General features: G+C 44.4%; 1 protein-coding gene across 1 annotated transcript; it reads left to right on the forward strand.

The window, feature by feature from the left end:
- The first annotated feature begins 1,932 nt into the window (after positions 1 to 1,932).
- Positions 1,933 to 10,909, forward strand: LOC119655550 (tRNA (cytosine(34)-C(5))-methyltransferase). Its single transcript, XM_038061469.1, has 9 exons — positions 1,933 to 2,115; positions 2,174 to 2,254; positions 2,311 to 2,703; positions 8,971 to 9,183; positions 9,236 to 9,378; positions 9,435 to 9,767; positions 9,839 to 10,473; positions 10,537 to 10,686; positions 10,763 to 10,909. The coding sequence occupies exons 1-9, from the start codon at positions 2,050 to 2,052 to the stop codon at positions 10,861 to 10,863; spliced, it is 2,115 nt and encodes a 704-aa protein (XP_037917397.1). The 5' UTR covers positions 1,933 to 2,049; the 3' UTR covers positions 10,864 to 10,909.
- The last annotated feature ends 10,074 nt before the right edge of the window (positions 10,910 to 20,983 follow it).

Below are 20,983 nucleotides of genomic sequence, written 5' to 3' on the forward strand. Positions count from 1 at the left end.
TCCCCTATGGGCCAGTGTCCCGTGCAGCCCGCCGTAATCTTGAATGCATTTGCATGCGTCTGGCACAGGAGTTCTCGTGATCGGGCTATGTTATAAGCAGGCCAAATTCTGCTTGACTTGGCACAGCTTGTAAGCCTTCGCCATCTCAGGCCCGCGGCTGATAGGTAGTGCGAGTAGACTCGGCCCCCGACAGCCGCCAGCGGAACACCGACTGTGTTCCCCGAGGGACTGCCAAGAGCAGAGCCTTGCCTGGCCAATCCGTCAGCCCGCTCATTCCCTTCTATGTTCCTATGCCCGGGAACCCAGAGGAGTGATCTTGAGCGTGCCGCCCAGATGGTTGAGCGTGTCTCTGCACTGCCCCACCAACCGGGAAGATGTCGTCGTTGAGTACAAGGCCTTGATGGCCGCTTGGCTGTCGGTCAGAATGGCTATGTTACGCTTGGGGCTCGAATCACGCTCCAGCCATCGACAGACTTCCAATATCGCCAGCACTTCCGCCTGGCATACACTGGCAAAACCTGGGAGGCCATACGACGTGGATACATTGTATGTAGTCGAGAAAACTCCCGCGCCGTCCCCACAGACCATCTTTGATCCGTCCGTAAAGAATACTGTATCATAGTCTTGCAACACGCCGCCGGTCTTCCACTTTGCCCTGGTTGGAAGGTGCACAGCAAAGTTCGTACGTTAAGATCGGACGCACTACAGCGGTGTACATCCAGAGAACCAACCTCGGCCGGAAACCCCATTTCTTTGCAAAGGTTCTCTTGCAGGTATAGAAGGCTATACAGGCCTTCTTAACCCTCAGTTCTATGTTCAACCTCCAATTTAGCTTAGGATCCAAGATTACACCCAGATACTTTACATTAGACGAAACAGCCAATCTTTGTTCATTCAGCCGTGGTAGATGGAGTTCAGGTATCCTTGTTTTGGTGGTGAATAGCATCAGTTGCGTTTTGGTTGGGTTTAAGCTGAGTTCGCATCTTGTGGCCTACAGGCACACCTTTCGCAACGCTCCTTCGGTGATGTCGCTTATAATGAACAGAAACATCCTTGATACTAATATCACCAAGTCGTCGGCATACGCCACCACCTTCACCCCGCTGCTGTCCAGTGTACGTAAAATTTTGTCCATTACTATTAACCAGAGCACCGGTGAGATGGCGCTACCCTAGGGGATGCTTCTGTTCACAGCTCTGGTCAAGTTGTTGCCTCCCAGATCCGATTGGATTATCCTGGTACTCAGCATGGATATAATCCAATGCGTGAGATACCCCTAAAATCCAATACCGGTCAAGGCTTCCTTGATGGCGTTGGTACTGACGTTGTTAAAAGCTCCCTCTATATCCAAGACAACATTAGAGTAAATGCGCGATTTGTCGTGTGGGAAATCGTCCCAGTTTATCAGATTGAAGGATCTGCATTTATGCAGATGGTGGAGTGAAGGGAGAATTCAATGTAGATGCAGAGAGAGACACACGATGGAAAGATGGCACCCCAGCGGTAATGATGTCATGATCTATACTCCACAAGATTGAAAACACGAGATGAATGTCAAATCAAATTTTTTGTTGTGTCAGCAGCGGTATTTTTATTTCAGTAATTTTGTTATAGCTCGTTTTCTGAATTTTTAAGGAACTCCTCCATATTTGGTTTTCTTGTTGTTAATCACAATGGTGGTTTCTATTCGCATTTCCCTATAATATAGGCTAATCAATTACTTACCGTTAAGAGTGATGATAATGAAACTGAAGCACAGTCGAACAATACGAAAAAGGACCTTTGCTCATATATTCCCTTAATCATTATCCATTTTGATTTCATTCCCGCTTATTTTCGGTACAATTGCTCAGCCATTTTCAGTACGACCATCTCGACATCTTTTGCTCAAAAGCCGGCATTGACCCGCATGACAGCTGTCACTGGGATGTTCATTTGACATTAACCCTGCAGTGGACGTGTGCTTTGACTCCGCGTGTTTGTTGGCTATCAGGGTAGAAGTGGTAAATCGTGGCTAGAGACCTTATTCCAAGAATTTTAACATTTATAATGGGAAGACGTAATAACAAAAAAGCAAATCCCTTTGCCCAGAAAAAGCGCGCAAAGAAACAAAACGTGAGTCATTAATGAAATTCTACTAAATGGTTTTAGTTCACATTTCTGATAATTTTAGGGACTTGGTAGACCAGACAGGAGATCTGAACCCTACGTGGAGATTGTGCGGGAGAATGAGTTGTTCTGCAAATATTATAAAGTAAGTAAAATAGCCTCAGTGGCAGCGTAAACGGCTAAACGACAATTCACTTGCAGGCTCAAAACATCTGCGGGTCAGACGAGTGGGAATCCTTCTTGACTACTCTGAGGACCGATCTGCCTACAACATTCCGCGTTACAGGCTCTAGAGACGAAGCTACAGCCTTGCTGGACATAATCAAGAGTAAATTCTTTGAGGAATATGTGAAAGGAGTGGCGGAGTTGAGGAATATAGATGGCGGGCATGTTGAAATGCCAAAATGTTTGCCTTGGTATCCGAACGGGTTTGCATGGCAGCTGCAGCTTACACGACGGGATATTCGGCGGTCTGAACCTTTATTCAAGCTGCACAATTTTCTTATAGCGGAAACTAATGCTGGGAGTATTAGCCGGCAGGAAGCTGTGTCTATGATTCCCCCGATAGTACTTCAAGTGCAGCCTTCTGATAAGGTAAGAAATTTATTTTTGATTTTAAAGCTGAGGATTCGTCATTTACCCTACGACCTTTACACACGCTAAACCTATAACGTGTGTATCTGCCGTGTAGGCATAATTCACAGAGCCACGCTGAGACTGGCACAGCGGTGCTAGTTTATACTGAGTGCAGCCTCAGCGTTAATACCAGTGAATGCAAGGACTATCTTACACCTCTGCCGTAATTAAGGACTACGACCCCCGAGTTGTACAGCGCAACTCTATGCTTGAGCCCGCCATGTGGGCACAACTGCCGTGAAACTCCCACAAGGGGGTCAACTGCAAATAACCGGACCGAGAAAACATTCCCCAGAAATTCTCTTGGGACATATGCTTTTAGAGGGCACCCCCAATTCCCATGGCATCAGATAACCTCCTGTGAGGCTTCGTGGAAAAAGCCACAATGCGTACGGCTGCCAGACTTGTGCGTCGACCAAGTTCTTCGTTTCAGATGGTATCAGGCCAGCGCATTGCATTTCCAGATTTTAGACAAAGTAGCGAACTCGGATCTTGCGCTCTTAATGCGTCGGGTAACATATAGTTCGGTGTCACTCAGCGGATACCACGCTTCCCAGATATACAAATTGATCGACGCCTTCGATGCTCTGCTTAATGTAGATAGTGAGAGTGCGAGTGCGATGACCCGTCAGACTCGTGTTTATTTTCAGTCCAACTCAACTTGCCTCTCCTTCCAAATCCAGAGCCATTTGACCAACGCCAATGTCCCGATGAGAGAGGAAGCAGATATCATCAGCGTAGTCAATGTATTTGAAGAAAGATGTTCTACTCCATTGAATTCCTCCACGTCCTTCGGACAAGGCAGCACGAAGAACGCCACCGATAACAAGAAGAAATAATATCTGTGACAGGATACAACTCTGGCGAATTTCGCTTTGAACCTCAAAATCCTCCAAAATTTTACCTAAGTGCAACACGTCATCATATGACCCTTTGATAATGGCTTAGTTTCTCCGGAATGCTCCTCCTGTGTAGAGCCCTCCAGATATACTACTATTACGTTTTGTGGAATGCTCCGCTTCTCTGACCAGTGCAATAGCAAATTCTCTCCTGTTACGGCGCACCCTTCGCTGAATTCCTCGGGATTTCCCATCATTCGAAGGGGTCAATAGAGCTTTCAACCCCATCCGTTTATCGATCCGCTTCCACGATTCCATAGTCAATCAGATCTTGTGAAGCCCCTTCGGGACATAGTCGACGACCTGTGTAACATTGGAGAAAAGAGCATTTTTGTTGGCTGCCCAATACTCACAGATATTCTTAGGCGGGTTATTCAGTATATCTGCGACTGATCTGCAAGATAGCTGTCTCACTGTCGAGCGACAGCTGGATCATACAAGCGGTTGGTTTTGAACTTTGGGGTCGTAGCTCTCCGAACCTGCGAGAAGTGGTGGACGCATCACGCACCCGAACTTGAGTGACTATCAAATGGTAATTCCTTTCCAAGTCGATGTTAGCGCCTCTATTGTTACGTACATCCAGGAGTACTCTCCAGAGTCCTACCGTCTTACTTTCCTTAGGCTCACAATGTCCAGCTTATGTCGCAAGGATTCTCGCTCGAGTTGGCGAAAGCGGGAATTCTGATATCTTTCGGTACTGTTGTTAAGGAGCGTACCTACAAACCAATCATAGTCTGTTTTCGATAGAAAAGGTCGTTGCCGTGAGGTCGACCCGTATCCGAGGCGTTACTGACGTTTCGCGACCCCTTTTAGTCGCCCTTCACGACAAGCAGGACGACTTTAGAATGTATTTTAAGCCCCAGCTCTCAGAGCGTAGTGAATGTTATACGTATGTATGTATAACAGACTGCGGATTATTCAATTAGCAGTGTCACACGAAATGGTTGTTGGAAGTACCTGGCTTGCGCGGAAAACATTCCGTACAGTACGTGGGCCTCTCCAGACGGGACCACTTCCAACCCAATTGACCACGTGCTGATCGAACGCCGCCACCTCTTCTCCTAATGAACGTCAGAACATTAGGGGGGGGGGGCAATATAGACTCTGATCACTATCTCGTTGACATGGAGTTCGAATAACACTGAAACCATCCACTGCACAGCCCTCCGCAACACCTATAAAAGGGAAATGGATGCCGCAATAACCGCAGTTAACAGAGATCCTGGAGATGAAGCATCAACAAATGAGCTTCACAATCACCTGAAGAACGTTATCATAAATACGACCAAAAACATACTTGGCGTACTGGACCCAGGCGACAAAAGAGTCGGAACTTATTCCGAACTACGTCGAGTGGAGAAGCAACTTCACAGATGGAAAAAGGAAGCCTGGGAGAACTAACAGGTCTGTGAACTCGAAAAGTACAGGGAGTAACTGCACCAGGCGCGCAAGTTCTACCAACAAGTCAGCAGGATGAAGCCTTACTCACTTTCATGTTCATCCTGCCGAGACAAAGAGGGAAATTTGATTTCCGACAGAATGGGCATTTTGGAACGATGAATACGTTGATGAACTACTGAACAACTAGAACATTGGTGAGTTGGAGGTCCCACCAACTGAAGACGACGGACAAATACAAAACCCCCGCGCCGACTCCACAGACCATCTTTGATCCATCGGTAAAGAATAGCTTGCAACACGCCGCCGATCTTTCACTTTGCCCTGGTTGGAAAGTTCACGGCAAAGTTTCTCGTTAAGTTAAGCTTGCGTGTGGCATAGTGCGTGGCGAATATCCAGATTTCCCGAGGTACTTCGTCTAGGATGTTGCTGTGGCCGTAGGACTTCACTGCCCAGCATCCGGACTCACGTAGTCTCACGGCACTGCACGCTACAACGTATTTAATGTGGAGGTCTACGGGGAGGAGTTGCAGGAGTATATTGATAGCATCTACCGGGCAGGACTGTAGGACCTCAGTAGCACTTACAGACGCGGTTTTTTGAATCCTATTAAGCTTCATCCTATTGTATTTTTTGGTCAAAGTCTGCTACCATACAATAGAGCTGTACGTTAGGATTGGACGCACTACAGTGGTGTACATTCAGGTAACCATCCTCGGGCGGAGATCCCATTTCTTTACAGACATAGAAGGCTATACAGGCCTTGTTAACCCTCAGCTCTGTGCTCAATTTAGTTTTGGATCCAGGATTACACCCATATACTTTACATTATAGGAAAGAATCAATCTCTGTTCATTCAGCCGTGATAGATGGAATTCAGGTATCCTTGTCTTGGTGGTGAATAGCACCAGTTCCGTTTTGGTTGGATTTATGTCGAGTTCGCATCTTGCGGCCCACAGGCACACCTTTCGCAACGCTCCTTCCATGCTCATAATGGACGGAAACATCCCTAACACTAATATCACCAAGTCGTCGGCATAGGCCACTGCCTTCACCCCGCTGCTGTCCAATATTCGTAAAATTTCGTCCATTACTATTAAGTAGAACACCGGAGGGATGGCGCCACCCTGGGCCTCTGTTCACAGCTCTGGTCAAGTTGTTGCCTCCCAGATCCGACTGCATTATCCTGGTACTTAGCACGCATATAATCCAATGCGTAAGATACTCCTCCAATCCAATACTGGTCAAGGCTTCCTTGATGGCGTTGGTACTAACGTTGTTGAAAGCTCTCTCTATATCCAAGAATACAGCTAGGGTATACTGCTTGTACTGCAGTGATCGCTCAACCGTGCCAATTACCTCGTGGAGAGCAGTTTCTGTGGATTTTCCTCTGAGGTAGGCATGTTGCGACTTAGAGAAAGGCGTTCTCTCCATAATCGCCCTTAAGTGGATATCCAGGAAGCGCTTTAGGGTCTTTAGCACGAAAGAGGGGAAGCTGATTGGTCGAATGTTCTTCGCGGACTTATGACCGCGCCTGCCCGCTTTCGGTATGAAAACCACTGGTGCACGTCTCCAGGACTGTGGTACGTATCCTAAAGAGATGCAGCTCCGGTATATCTCAACAAGCCATGGCACAACCCTTTCCTGCTGCTTCTGCAATATGACTGGCATTATGTCATCTGGGCCCTTAGTCCTTTATAGCCCAGCCGATCTTATCCTCTATAATGACCGATTTGATAGTCTCGCCAGTTGGGGTGGCCGCAAACCTCCAAACAAGGCTCTGACTCACAGTCCTCCTCGCTGGCGGGAAAGTGCATTTGAACCAGCTCCAAGGTTTCACCAGAAGATTCTGTCCAGGAGCCTTCCGACTTTTTAAGAAAGAATGGACTCTTATATTCCTTGGACAGAATTTTGTTGCGGTCTTGATGGCCAACTTGTATTTCTTCAGGCAGTCCTTGTAAGGCTGCCAATATTTACGCCTGTAGCAGATGTTGAAGATTTCTCTGGTCAGCTTCCTGAGGCTGGAGAGATCTTCATTCCACCACGATGGCAGTGTCTTACTGTTGTACTTAGTAGGGAACGAGACTTTAAAGGCGGTGTCGAATGCCTTTTCCAGAACCCCGATCTTTGAGTCCAGTTCGTCTGTCGTGCCAATCTTACCAATTTGCGCACCGGAGAGTTGTTTCTTAATTACTTGACCAAATTTTTGCCAGTCGATCCTCCTGGGTTTTCTAAAGGGTTTAGAGACCTCTGCGGCGAGATCTAGACTGAAAAATATCAAACTGTGATCTGAGAAGGATCTCTGGTCAGACACTCTCCGTTTATTGTTGGTCGCCACAATTTTTGCAGGTTACAATGATTTTCGAACCGAGTCCAGGCCTACTCCCCTCTGAAAATGATACCTCATCTTTGCACGTTTTACATATAACAACTTGTGAGAGAGCAGTAAAAACAGTGACAAAAAGTACGAATCGAGAGCCAAAAGAGTCATCTACATCCCTATCACGCTTATCACCATCCATTTTTAGTTTTACCAACGACGCGGTAATTATTCACTGATAAATAGAGTCACAATACTAGCAGTAACACGAATGTCGTTTATTGTCCACAAAACTCAATATCTTTCAATGTTAAAAAAAATGTTTGGGTCGCGACATGATAAGTTATGGTTCACAGATGTCCAAGCAGTGAAAAACGACAACTTTAGATATTTAAAGTAAACTAAATGTGGTGCTAGTGCCATTTATGTGTGAAACCCATTCGGTAGCGTTTTCCATAGATGGTTTTACCCGGCTTTAGTAGCTCATAATACAGCACATCCTTCAGATCCCACCAAATACAGAACATTACCTTCGCGCCATGGATATTCGGCTTTGCCGTTGATTTGGCTGCTTAGTCGCGTTTCACATATGATTTTTTGCGCTTAGGGCTGTCATAATGAATCCATTTTTCATCACCAGTAACAATACGATGCAAAAATGACTTCGTTTTGTGGCGTTCCAGTAGCATTTCGGGCATGCAAAACCGCCTTTCAACGTCTCTTGGCTTCAGTTCATGTGACACCCAAAATTCTTGCTTTTGAATGTATCCGGCTGCTTTTAAACGTTTTGAAATGGCGGCTTGAGTGACTTCGAAAGTTCCTGCGACCACTTTTTGTGTTTGGCAACAATCTTCATCGAGTAATGCTTCCAATTCTTCATCTTCAAGCTTTTTTGGTTGCGCAGGACCTTCTTCGTCTTCCAAGTCAAAATCATCACTTTTAAACCCTGCAAACCATTTTCGGCAACTAGAGCATGTTTACCATAAACTTCCAAACAAATACGATGACTTTCGGCAAGAGTTTTCTTCATATTAAAGTAATGAAGAAGAACTCCTCGCAAAAACAATTTTCCAGGCGCAAAGTTCGACATATTTGAGTGAAAAAAAATAATTGTTGTTTACACTTCAAATAAATGACATATTGAAAAAGACGCACAATGACAGTAGCTTCCAAACGTATGTTCGGAATATTGGAGCGATGGAATAATAATCAAGTTATGCCATCTCTTAGCAAACGGCACGAATTAAGTTATAGACCGAATAGTTGCGCACCGATCACGATCAGTCAGGTATCAGGATTGCCTTGGAAATTTAAAAGATATTTAAGGAGTCTAGTGGGGCCCAATAGTTCTTTAGGGACGCGGTGCGACTTTCCCTTAACACAATAATAATGGGAGTCTACTGAATTAAGGAATTGTCGCTGATGCGTGGTATTTGTATTTCAAGACTGTTAAATCAGGGACAGGACTTACTTGCCTGATGTTTTCCGTTTTAATCCCAAAACGACACTCTTCTACCTTCTGTTCACTGAAGATGTTTTTTTAAAATTAATTTGACTGTCCATGGATGTATGACTGGATGTATTTTTCTTTTCTTTTTGCTACCCTAGGTACTAGACATGTGCGCCGCTCCCGGATCCAAGACAGCCCAACTGATAGAAGCGCTACATTCAGGAAAGGAGAATGAAACTCCCACAGGTTTCGTCGTTGCTAATGATTTAGATAACAATCGATGTTACATGTTAGTTCACCAAGCCAAACGTTTAAATTCACCTTGCTTCGTGGTGACCAATCATGACAGTGCATTCTTCCCCAATTTAGTGGTAATTTCCTTGTTGAATAGTCAGAATTTCGGCTCTAATTCGTATCTATTAGGAAACGACCGCAGATGGTAAACGGAAGAACTTGAAATTCGATAAGATCCTTTGTGACGTGCCTTGCTCCGGAGATGGAACGTTGCGTAAAAATCCAGACATCTGGATGAAGTGGAATACCGCTCAGGGTAACAATCTTCATGGGTAATACACAAAGATTTTGGGAATATGAATATTCAATTAAAAGGACTTTTTTCTAGTGTGCAATATCGAATTCTCCGTCGAGGTGCTGAATTACTTGCTGTCGGCGGACGAGTTGTATATTCAACATGTTCTCTGAACCCCATTGAAAACGAAGCTGTCCTACAACGAATCATAAAAGACGCAGAAGGTGCATTGGAGATTGTGGATGCATCAGAGCTTGTGCCTGGCTTGAAATATATCCCCGGATTGACTGATTGGAAGTTGGCTTCGAAAGAAGTTGATATTTTCTCTAAATTTGAGGAAGTTCCTGAAAAATTCCATACAGTTATCCGACCGAATATGTTTCCGTTGCCGAAAGAGGAGATTGCTACCATTGGGTTGGAAAAATGGTGAGTGAATATTTTTTCCTATAATTCGTCAAAAAATATGGATTAATTTTGGATTCCGTTGAATTCCATAGCATTCGGGTTTTGCCGCACCTACAAAATACCGGTGCATTCTTTGTCGCGGTTTTGAAAAAGAACAAACTTTTACCATGGGAAAAGGAAGAAGTTGAACCTGAACCAGAGACCGTAGCCGATGGCGAGGAGAAAAAAGATGACACTCCTTCGACAGATGAGAAGTCAGTCCCATGGGGACCACAAAGAAAGAAACGCCGCATTCAAGGCTACAAAGAGGATCCCTATGTTTTCTTCAAAGACAACGAAGATGTTTGGGACTCAATAAAAACCTTCTACGAACTGAATGATTCCTTCAACGTCAAATGTCTGCTAACACGTTGTCTTGTGGGAAAAAAGAAAAACATTTATTTCTGCTCGGACGCTATTCGTGATCTTGTTCAGAACAACGAGAATGCTGTGAAGATCATCAACACGGGGGTGAAAACTTTTGTCCGTTGCGATAACAAACACATGAAATGTCCATTCCGTTTGGCTCAAGAAGGACTTTTAACCGTGAATCCTTTCATTGGTGACGTTCGACGTGTGAATCTGCAGAAAGAGGATTTAGTTAAATTGTTGCAGTGCACGGATCCTACTAAGCCGCCCGCCATCACGGAATTAGACGAGAAGACGCAGGCTCGAGTAGTCAATTTAGGTAAGGACTGTTTGGAAAGTAAATATCGCAATGAAACTAAATTTGTCACGACATTCTCCACAGATCCTGGAAGTTGTGTACTTCGATATGCAGATGAGAAGCTAACGCTCTCATTAGTTGGCTGGCGTGGCACATCGAGCTTGCGGGCTTATACAGATGTGAATGATACAATTCACATGCTTCGGCTGCTGGATGCAGATACATCGATGTTTGGTAAGTACCTTCAATGTAATTTAATTAATTCCTAGTTCACTGCAATAATGTATATTTCCTTTTCATATTTTTCCAGAGAAAAACAAGTTTAAGAAAGATGAAGTGGCGACTCCTGAAGAAACGGAAAATGCTACGGATGAAGTAGTAGTTGAAGCAGTAGAAAGTGAGGATAGATAGCAATAGAATATGATGTTTTATAATATATTATCCTATTCGGAGGAAATTTCTTGTTCGTTTTATTTTGAGAGATTGAATTTATCGTTAAACCCATTCGGAGTTAGGTTGACCCTCCGCAAAACGCATATGATGATCATAATATACTGTGCCCTAAAGCGGAGATATGATGGTACAAGGGACTATTAGAGAAGCGACTCAGTAGTAACATCTTTCCGGAACGCAAAATAGTGTGATCAAGGCAACCGGAATTACACGAACAAACCCAACTTCAAAGAGCAGTTCGGAGTTTGCTAAGACTTTAGGCCGCAATAACGATTTTCTGCAATACCTCGACATCGTAGCGGGGAAATGCTTGCATTTCCTGAATCTGGGCCGCCTCCTCTTTCCAAAGAGACATCGTTAACGTGAATCCGACGATTTTGCATTTTTCGTCATTTTTACGACCCGGGGGTCGTGGAAACTTTCAATTTTCTTCAATTTTGATGGGGCCCTCCGCTGCCCGATTTTCCGCCATATCTCGCCTTCCCGACGTGATACCACCGAAATTCTTGCATTTCCTGAATCTGGGCCGCCTCCCCTTCCCAACAAAATATCGTTCACGTGAATCCGACGATTTTGCATTTTTCGTCATTTTTATGACCCGGCGGTGGTGGAAATTTTCAATTTTCTTCAATTTTCATGGGGCTGTGCAATTGCACTAGTCTGCTCCCTATCACGACTACGTCCAAGTTCAAGCTTCTCTGCGCAACAGAAATCTCTGCAGCCCTGATATCTGTTGCGCAGAGAAGCTTGGACTTGGACGTAGTCGTGATAGGGAGCATACTAGTGCAATCCCACATTTGGTGACTCCGGAACACGCACCAACAAGGCGAGAAAGCAACCGCAACCGTCGCCACCATCGCCGACGTCGTAGCCGCTGCCATCGCTGCCGCAGCCACTATCGCTGCCGCCGCAGCCGCAGCCATCGCCACCATCACCATCTCAAACGCTGTAGCCGCCGTCAACATCACCGCCGTAGCCGATACCGTCGTAGCCGACACCAGCATCACTGCCGCAACCACCGCTATCAGGCAGAAGCCGAAGACTTCGCCACCATCGCTGCAGCAGACGCCGCCGTCGTTACCATCGCCGCCGCAACAGCGAATCATTATTTTAATTTATTTTAATTGAGTTTTAATTGATTTTAGTTGAATTTATTTATTGAAAAATCAATAAATATTATACCCGCTGCAGGAGACAGCGCGGAGGTCTTTAAAGTGCTCGTCATCGTTGGTTGTCCGCTCTCTGGGCGAAGTTCTGGGAGGTGATTTCTTCGTGCGTGCGTGCATTTGTGCGTCGAAAAGAAGTTTTCTTTTTGTTAGTTAAGATATCGATCGACAACAAAGACGCGGCAGGTCCATCGGACCCGCAAGTGACCGCCCTCGCCGTGCGTGTTCCTCCATTTTGGCGGCGGAACCCGGAGCTGTGGTTTATACATTTGGAAGCGCAGTTCCAAATGTCCGGAATCACCCGCTTCAACTATGCGGTGGTCGGCCTGGATGAAGAGTCGATTCTTCTGGTGTCCGACGTAGTGAAGTCGACATCATACACACAGCTCAAGAGCGAATTGATCAGGCGCCTGTCGGCAAGCGAGTCGGCAAAATTAGACCACTTGCTGGCGGGTTTAACGTTGGGTGATCGAACTCCCAGCCAATTGTTTCGCGAAATGAGGCAATTGGGTGGGAGCAAGATCGGCGATGATCTGATCAAATCGCTCTGGCTGCGACGGCTCCCGGAGGGCACTCATGCGATCCTTGCTTGCGTCTCCGGTTCCTTGGAGGAACTGGCAGCGACGGCCGACCAGGTGCAGGAGGTGTACGTACGCCCAACCCTGGCGGTCGTTCAACCACCGTCGGATGAGGTGAACGACTTGAGGCGCGAGATAGCCGCTTTAACAGCCAGTGTGGCCGAGATGCGGGCGACGTTGGATGCTCAGCGTTCGGGCGACAGATCGCGAGCTCGTTCACGGTCTGCCACTTGAAAAGGGCGTTCGGGTAGCAGGTCGTCAAGACAGCCTGCGGACAAAGGTATTTGCTGGTACCATCTTAGATTCGGAGATAAAGCGACAAGATGTACGCTACCGTGTAAATTCGCGCCTACCGCAAAAAACTAGGTCCGCGGGGGGTCTTGGCGACGGCCACCCAGAACGCAGCGCCACGTCGCCTAACTATTTTCGACCCCCTCAGCAGGCGCAACTACCTCATCGATACTGGTGCGGAGGTTTCGGTTCTTCCCGTACCTCGGCAACATCAACTTTTTCCACAACCGCTCAAACTGGCGGCAGCAAATTCCTCCCGCATAAACACATACGGGTATAGGCAAGTGGACGTGAGTCCTGGCTTGCGTAGGACGTTTTCGTGGCGTTTCATCCTGGCGGATGTCAGCTTCCCCATATTAGGCACAGACTTCTTGTGTCACTATGGTGGACTTGCAAAATAAGTCCCTTATAGACCCCACGACCAACCTTAATTCGTCGGGCCAAATGGTATCTCACACTGATAATAACCTTTCCGTTCTTTTGGAAGACATCACCGACTCTTTGTGTTCGGACACTCCTCCAAAAGTTCAGCCAGATTACTACCGAGTGTAGTCTCTCAAAACCAGTGAAGCACAATGTGCAGCACCATATTAACACTACTGGTTCCCCGATCTTCTCGAAGGTGCATCCTCTACCATCCCAGAAACTGGCTATTGCACGGAAAGAGGTTGAACAACTCATTCAACAGGGTATCTGCAGGCCCTCAAACAGCTGTTGGTCTTCCCCACTGCATATGGTCCCTAAGCCAAACGGCGAATGGCGCCCATGTGGGGATTACAGAAGGCTAAATGCACAGACTGTTCCTGACCGATATCCAATTCCACTCATCCACGACTTTGCGCATCACCTCGCGAATTGCCGCATCTTTTCGACCTTGGACTTAACCAAGGTCTATCATCAAATCCCTGTAGGTCCAGAAGACATTCCAAAGACGGCAATATGTACACCCTTTGGTCTCTTCGAGTTCACCCGGATGAGTTTCGGATTGTGCAGTGCGGCGCAAACCTTTCAAAGGTTCATCCACTCGGTCCTGCGAAACCTCGACTTCTGTTTCGTATATTTGGATGATGTTTTGGTCGCTTCTTCCACTGAGTCTCAGCACTTAGCCCATCTCGAGTGCATTTTTCAACGTCTCCTTGAGACCGGTTTAGTTCTAAACGTTGAGAAATACAAATTTCTTCAAAAACAGGTGAGATTCCTCGGCCATTTCATTTCCCCTGAAGAATACAGCCCGACCCAGACAAGGTACAAGCGATAACAAGCTTCCCGCGTCCAAAGACAGTGAAGGAGTTGAGGAGGTTCTTGGGCATGCTAAACTTCTACCATCGTTTCCTGCCCAAAGCCGCCCATCACCAGTCCGTTTTGAACGTGTACTTGTCTGGCCCCAAAACTAAGGACACACGAGAGATCGTGTGGTCTGAAGAGGCTATCCGCGCGTTTGACAAATCCCGTCAACAACTGGCCAACGCTACACTTTTCACATTTCCTCTGCAAGATGCACCCCTAGCCGTTTTTGTTGATGTCTCTGACATCGCAGTAGGTGCTGCCCTTCACCAAAAGGTGGATCAAGTTTGGCAGCAGTTGAGCTTCTTCTCGAAGCAGTTGTATCCCGCTCAACGGAACTACAGTACCTACGATCGCGAACTGCTCGCCGCGTACTTGAGCATCAAATACTTCCGTTTCTCCCTAGAAGGTAGGCCGTTCACAGTGTTCACGGGCCATAAGCTTTGAAACAGAAGCCCGACAAAGCGTCCCCTCGTCAGCTTCGCCACCTGAGCTTTATAAGCCAGTTTACGTCAGACATCCAGCACGTGTCCGGCAAGGACAACATAGTTGCTGACGCTTTGTCTCCTGTCTCCGAGGTTAACATCCCCGCCTCATTCAATTTCTCGGCTATTGCCAAGGCGCAGGAGGATGACGCAGCATTTCAGAGCCTCAAATCCAACCCCAAATACCAATTTCGGGAGTTGCCCATCTTCGGCTCAAACCTCTCTCTCTGCTGCGAAGACTCGGAAAAGGGACCTCGGCTATACATTCCGGCCACCTTTCGTAAGGAAGTGTTCCACGCAGTTCACGACTTAGCGCATCCAGGCATCAGGTCAACAAATCGGCTAGTCACTGAGAAATACTTCTGGCCCTCTATGAATAAGGATGTCAATTCCTGGGCCAGAGAGTGCATCGCATGCCAGAAGTGTAAAGTCTCCACGCATGTAAGGAAAGAAGTGGACTCATTCCCCCGCACTACCAAGTGTTTCCACACGATACACCTCGACATAGTAGGGCCTTTGCGAGACTCGCACGGTTACAAGTATTGTCTCACAATCATTCACAGTTTCACGCGGTGGCCTGAGGCAATAACTCTGAAAGACATTACGGCGCAATCTTGTGCCGAAACCCTCTGCCGACAGTGGATACCTCGCTTTGGCGTCCCTGCAGTGTTCATCACTAACCAGGGAATGCAATTTGAATCCACCCTTTTGTCGGAGTTAGGCAAACTCCTAGGGTTTAAACGCCAGCGGACTACTGGATACCACCCGCAATCCAATGGGATGCTAGAACGTTGGCACCGGACGCTGAAAGCCGCCACTATGGCACGCGACCATCCGTCCTGGACTCAAGTCTTGCCTCTCGTCCTACTCGGCCTACGTACAACCCGCCGAGAGGAATTTGCTGCCAGCCCCGCGGAGCTGGTATACGGGGAGAACCCAAGACTCCCAAGCGATCCGGTCTTCGACAAGAGATCGGGTCTCACAGAGTCGGGGTTGGTGCGTCTGCTGAGGGACAATCTTCGATGCACAAAAGCCACACCACCCACTCGACACTCGTCCACACCTGCCTGTTCGCCCAAGGAGCTGGACACGTGTACGCACGTTTTGGTCAGGACGGATGCCGTCCGGAAACCGCTGCAGCCTCCATATGAGGGCCCGTACCGCGTTCTCGAGCGGGGAGAACATTTCTTGCAACTTGAGATCGGTGGACACACTTCTGCTCCTAACTCATGGCACACTTTTCACCACTAGTCCTCCATTCCCGTGGCGAGCTCTAAAAAGTGGAGAGTTCCGCGCCATCTATTTGTTCGCATTCGCAACATTCGAAATAAATTTCGCATGCTGCGAATCCTGCCGCGCCACATCCCGATTTTTCCCCATATCTCGCCTTCCCGACGTCGTACCACCGAAATTCTTGCATTTCTTGAATCTGGACCGCCTCCTCTTTCCAACGAGATATCGTTCACGTGAAGCCAACGATTTTGCATTTTTCGTTATTTTTACGACGGGGTCATGGAAATTTTCCATTTGTTTCGTTTTTCGCCAGGTTCTCCTTTGGTTTCCGATGGTTTATGAATAGTGGTGCCTATTTTGTGAAGCTATTCACCCCGAATATTTAGAGAAATCTTGTGGTGACTGGATGAGTAATGGAAACAGTTGTGTTATGGGTTATGATGGAATTTAAAGTTTTATTCGTATCTTTCTTATTTTGTAGTAAAGAAATAATGAACATACAATATATAATTAGTAATAACTTTTGTTTTGTAAATATGCTAAATAAGATTTTCTTGTTTGTTAATATGTAAACTGGGTCTTTCATGGTTATTTTCAGATTCTTTCTCACATCCTTCATTGCTTCCTGCTATGTCTTTTTTAAAATTATCTTTCACAGTTTCCCGTCTATCATATAAAATCCATTATTTTAATGGTTTTCTTTTTTTTTATCATTCATTTTTTGGTAATAAACATCACTAAAATTGTATTTAAAGTTTTTAGTTTTTAATAAATGGTGAAGGTATCTTTTTTTTCTTGACTGGATAACCCATAAGATGTTGTATTTATCTTCAATTATCGAAATGGTTTATAATTTGTCTGACAGTCTGACGGCAATGGTAATAAATTAGAACTTCTTGTATGAGTGTGTATGTAGCAACGAAAATTAACACTATGGTTCTGTCTAATTATATATACTCGTTGTAGATGAAAATTATATGTGATTTGCGTTAAAAGTGATAGTTTTTTCGTTAATTTGCCTTGTATTCCTTCGTTCTGTCGGGATATTCTTTTTACACAGCTAGTTAGGTGATTCACAAGTGGCTTAGGCAAATATTTTATTTAAAATAACATTCAAAAGAACATAGATTTGTAATATTAACTCACTAAATTATAGTTTTATATATAATTTTCCTTTGGTGTAGGTAAATTTACATGAAATATATAATATATTGTTATTTTTCTGAGTATTTAAGCAAAGTTTTAATAAAATTTAAAAGTATTGCACGTAAAGTGTTTGCATTTCACTATTAGATTACGAATATAAATATGAATTTGCCAAATTATGTGAACAAAAGATTGATTTAAGATTATCTCACGATTAAGTTGAAATGAGCGACCATTCAAATATTACACACAATTACAACGAATAGGATGAATTAAATCAAGCTAGATTCCAAATAATTTAATTTTTATTAAAAATAACACATTTAAAGTACTCTATTAGCAAAAGTTTCATTAAATACTAATATCATTCATATCAATGTTTTTTCTTTAATTTTTTCTTGTTTTAAATAACACAAATTTTCAATTAATTCTAGATTTTTTTTTTTGGTTTGTTTGAAATGATCAAAGAATCTACTCGTGACTTAAAACACTGAATACTCCACTGATAGGGTTTTATTAGATTTAAAGATTAAATAAATAAATTAAATAAATTAGAGTTAAATAAAGTATAGGACACGACTAAAAAGTTTAAATATTCAAAAATCATCACACAACAGAAGCTGAAAACCAATTTGAACTTCTAGGAATAAATAGATAATATAATAAATCTACATAAATATATTATAAATACTTTAGCAAGTGCTTACCATGAAATATCATGCAATATGTATAATTGGACTAGAGAATTTAAAATGACTAGTAAGACGTAACTATCCTTTTCTCCTCTTTGGTATTTTTTACTTTATATTTATTAAATCTGAATACTACTTGCCATTTTCCTTTGTTTTTATTAATTCACGTTTTTTTTGTATCTTGTTTAAACATCAACGGAGTAACGTTCAGAGATATGAAACAGTAGTAGTAGTATTAGTAATTACACGATGATTATACTTAGCTATATAAGAGAGAATGTCGATAATATGTTTGTTTTTTTTTTGTTTAATTATGGTACAAAGTTTCCAAGCTTAAATGCCTTGATGAACGAAATCAACACACACATTTCTTTCTCAAAGTATATAATATATTTAACCTAAGAGAATGAACTACTAAATGTTTAAAATACATCATAAAAAATTTGTCGAGTTGTGCGAATATCTGTGCCACTTTTTTTTTAATAACTTCGTTCTTGGGAATGAGTTTTTGAGAGATTGTGAAAATTAAAATAATTTTTATTTGTTTTTAAAATTAGCTGTGGATAGTTTGAAACAAGCCGTCGGTTTTTTTTTTTATTATATTTTTGTGAACGAATTGGAAAATTTTAAACGCTAGGAACATTAAATGTAGAATAATATTTTTAAATAAAATTTTGTGCAATATTTCCTCGAAAGTAATAGAAAATTAAATAATTTTTTTAATATTATAACTTTGACACCGAATCTAGATAATCTAGTAATCCCTGCGAGAGGCAACATATTCCAATTATTTCCATGGTGGCGAAAAGGGGTAGCTATTGAGGTCCCGTGGAACTTCCGGCACAAAAAATTACATTAAAAAATAAGTGATAATCGATAAAAGCCACTTTTTCAAAGTCGAATGGAAGAAGGGTCTCCTTTGGATCCTTTATCCGAAGACATCGCTAGAATTAGAAATCTTGTGCTTATTCACTCCTGAGATCTGAGAGTCTACCTTATTGTCTTCAGACATAGCATTGACAGTTCTTCTTGAAAATAGGAGGGTGTAGAATAACCCTGGGTCTCCTCCTCGGACACCACCTTGCCGTGGTGGGGGAGCTTGTGGTAGTTTGCTACTACAATAAGAGTGTCCAAAAACACATGAGAATGGACACAAAGGATTGTAACTCTCCAAGTGGTAAGAAGTCACAGACTTCGAATCCACCCGCGACTCTGAGAAATCAGGTCGTGGCCGAGGCGGGGATTTTGGAAGCTGTATGAACCAATTCATGTTCCGCCACGGAGAAATCTGTGGAAGACAGGCTCTCCACTTCAGTGGAAAACCTACACCCGGCGTCTATGGTGCGGCCAGCCAAAAAGGACAGTACACCAACTCCCTTAATGGGAGGAACTGGAAATCTGACTACGGCCGGTCGGTCGGTGACACTGTTACCTAACTTTTCTAAAATACGGGAGAGGAAGGCTCGGCAGAAGGAAACTTCAACCGCAGTCAAGGGGACTAGGATCTTTTTCGATGAAAGATCCTCGAGATCGAGGGCCTGCGTTCTGATGTCAAAATTGTTAGAGGCAACCACCCTGAGATAATTCTGTTCCCAGGACCTTGTTGCGGTCAACTTACAATACCAGGTTAATGGTAAGAGAAAAAACGTTATAGTTGCCTCTGTCTACTTACCCTATGATTCTTTGTGCCTTCCGCAGCCGCAAGAACCAAGGGATCTGGTAGTGTATGCAGAATCAAGTGGCCATGAACTTTTAATAGGTTGTGATGCGAATGCTGAGCATATTTGTTGGGGGAGTAGCAAATGCAATCCTAGAGGAGAAAAGCTCTTTGATTTTATTACTTCAGCTGATCTGATGACCGCGAACGTAGGGTCCGCCATGGGGCCAAGAAGAAGTGAAGTAATTGCCCTAACAATCTGCATTTCAAAGTTGTTAGAGTTGATTAGAAACTGGCGAGTACTAGATGAAGTCTTACTTTCAGATCAACGTTACTTAGAATTTAGTCTAACTATTACAGGTGAACAGCCTGTAATACAAAGACGGAATCCTAGGAAAACGGATTGGGCGAAGTTCGATGAACTTCTTGGCGCCAAAGTTGAGCTCTCTAGGCGACTAAAGACTCCTTTGGCGATTGAAGATCAATTGAAAACTCTGAATCGCACACTTTTAGAGTGATTTGAAGAGGCTCGTCCTATTTCTCGAGGCTAACGTGGTAAAATGGTCCTATGGTGGAACCGAGAACTGTAGAGACTCAGAAAATCAACCAGACGACTTCTAAATCGTGCTTGCAAAAGCAATAAAGATGAAGACTGGCTAAACTTCCGGAACTCACAGCGTGAATATAAGATGCTCGTAAAACGTTCGAAACGAGACTCTTTTAGAGCGTACTGTGAGGAACTGGAAGGGAAAGACTTTCAGGTTGTGCAGAACCCTTAATAGGGATGAGCCCGCCTAGTTGGACTCCCTTAGAAAACCGGATGATACTTTCACGAACTCCAGGGTTGAGTCCATACAGACTCTTTTGGAAGTACACCGCCCGAGAGAACAGGTCTCAGAAGTGGGAAGAAGAGAATCGGCGGTTTCTGCAAACCCTTCAACACGAAGGTGTTGCAAGGAGAATTGGGACACTGCGAGAGCGGTTGTTACCAATGAAAAAGCGAGAGCTGTTATACTATCATTTGAACACTTCAAAGCACCTGGTATGGATTGCATCTACCCAGCGATGCTAATGGAGGGTATAGACAACTTAGAGGAACTTCTAAGAAATATTTTTCGAAGATGTCTTGTTCTGGGCTGCGTGCCTTCCTCTTGGCAGAAGGTGAAGGTAGCCTTCATACCAAAGTCTGGGAAAGATAACTATTTTAATTCAAAGAACTTCAGGCAAATAAGCCTAACATCGTTTTCGTTGAAATGTCTGGAGAGACTAGTTGAGCGTCACATTCGCGAGAAGGTGCTAAAGTCGCATCCCCTAAATGAAAACCAACATGCTTACCAACGCGGAAAGTCCTATGAGTCTGCTCTTATTCTTTGGTTTCAAAGATAGAGGATGCAACTCTGAAGAGTGAGCACGCGATGGGGGTGTTCGTGGACATTGAAAAAAAGGACCCTTTTTCCGTAATCTTCGTGAAAGCATGCATATCAGGCTCCTGCCTGGTCGGATTAGCTGAAACTTTACAGCTTCTTACCAGGGCAGAGGCAAATCG

This window comes from Hermetia illucens, chromosome 4 (assembly GCF_905115235.1).
Source record: "Hermetia illucens chromosome 4, iHerIll2.2.curated.20191125, whole genome shotgun sequence".
NCBI classification, from domain to species: domain Eukaryota; kingdom Metazoa; phylum Arthropoda; class Insecta; order Diptera; family Stratiomyidae; genus Hermetia; species Hermetia illucens.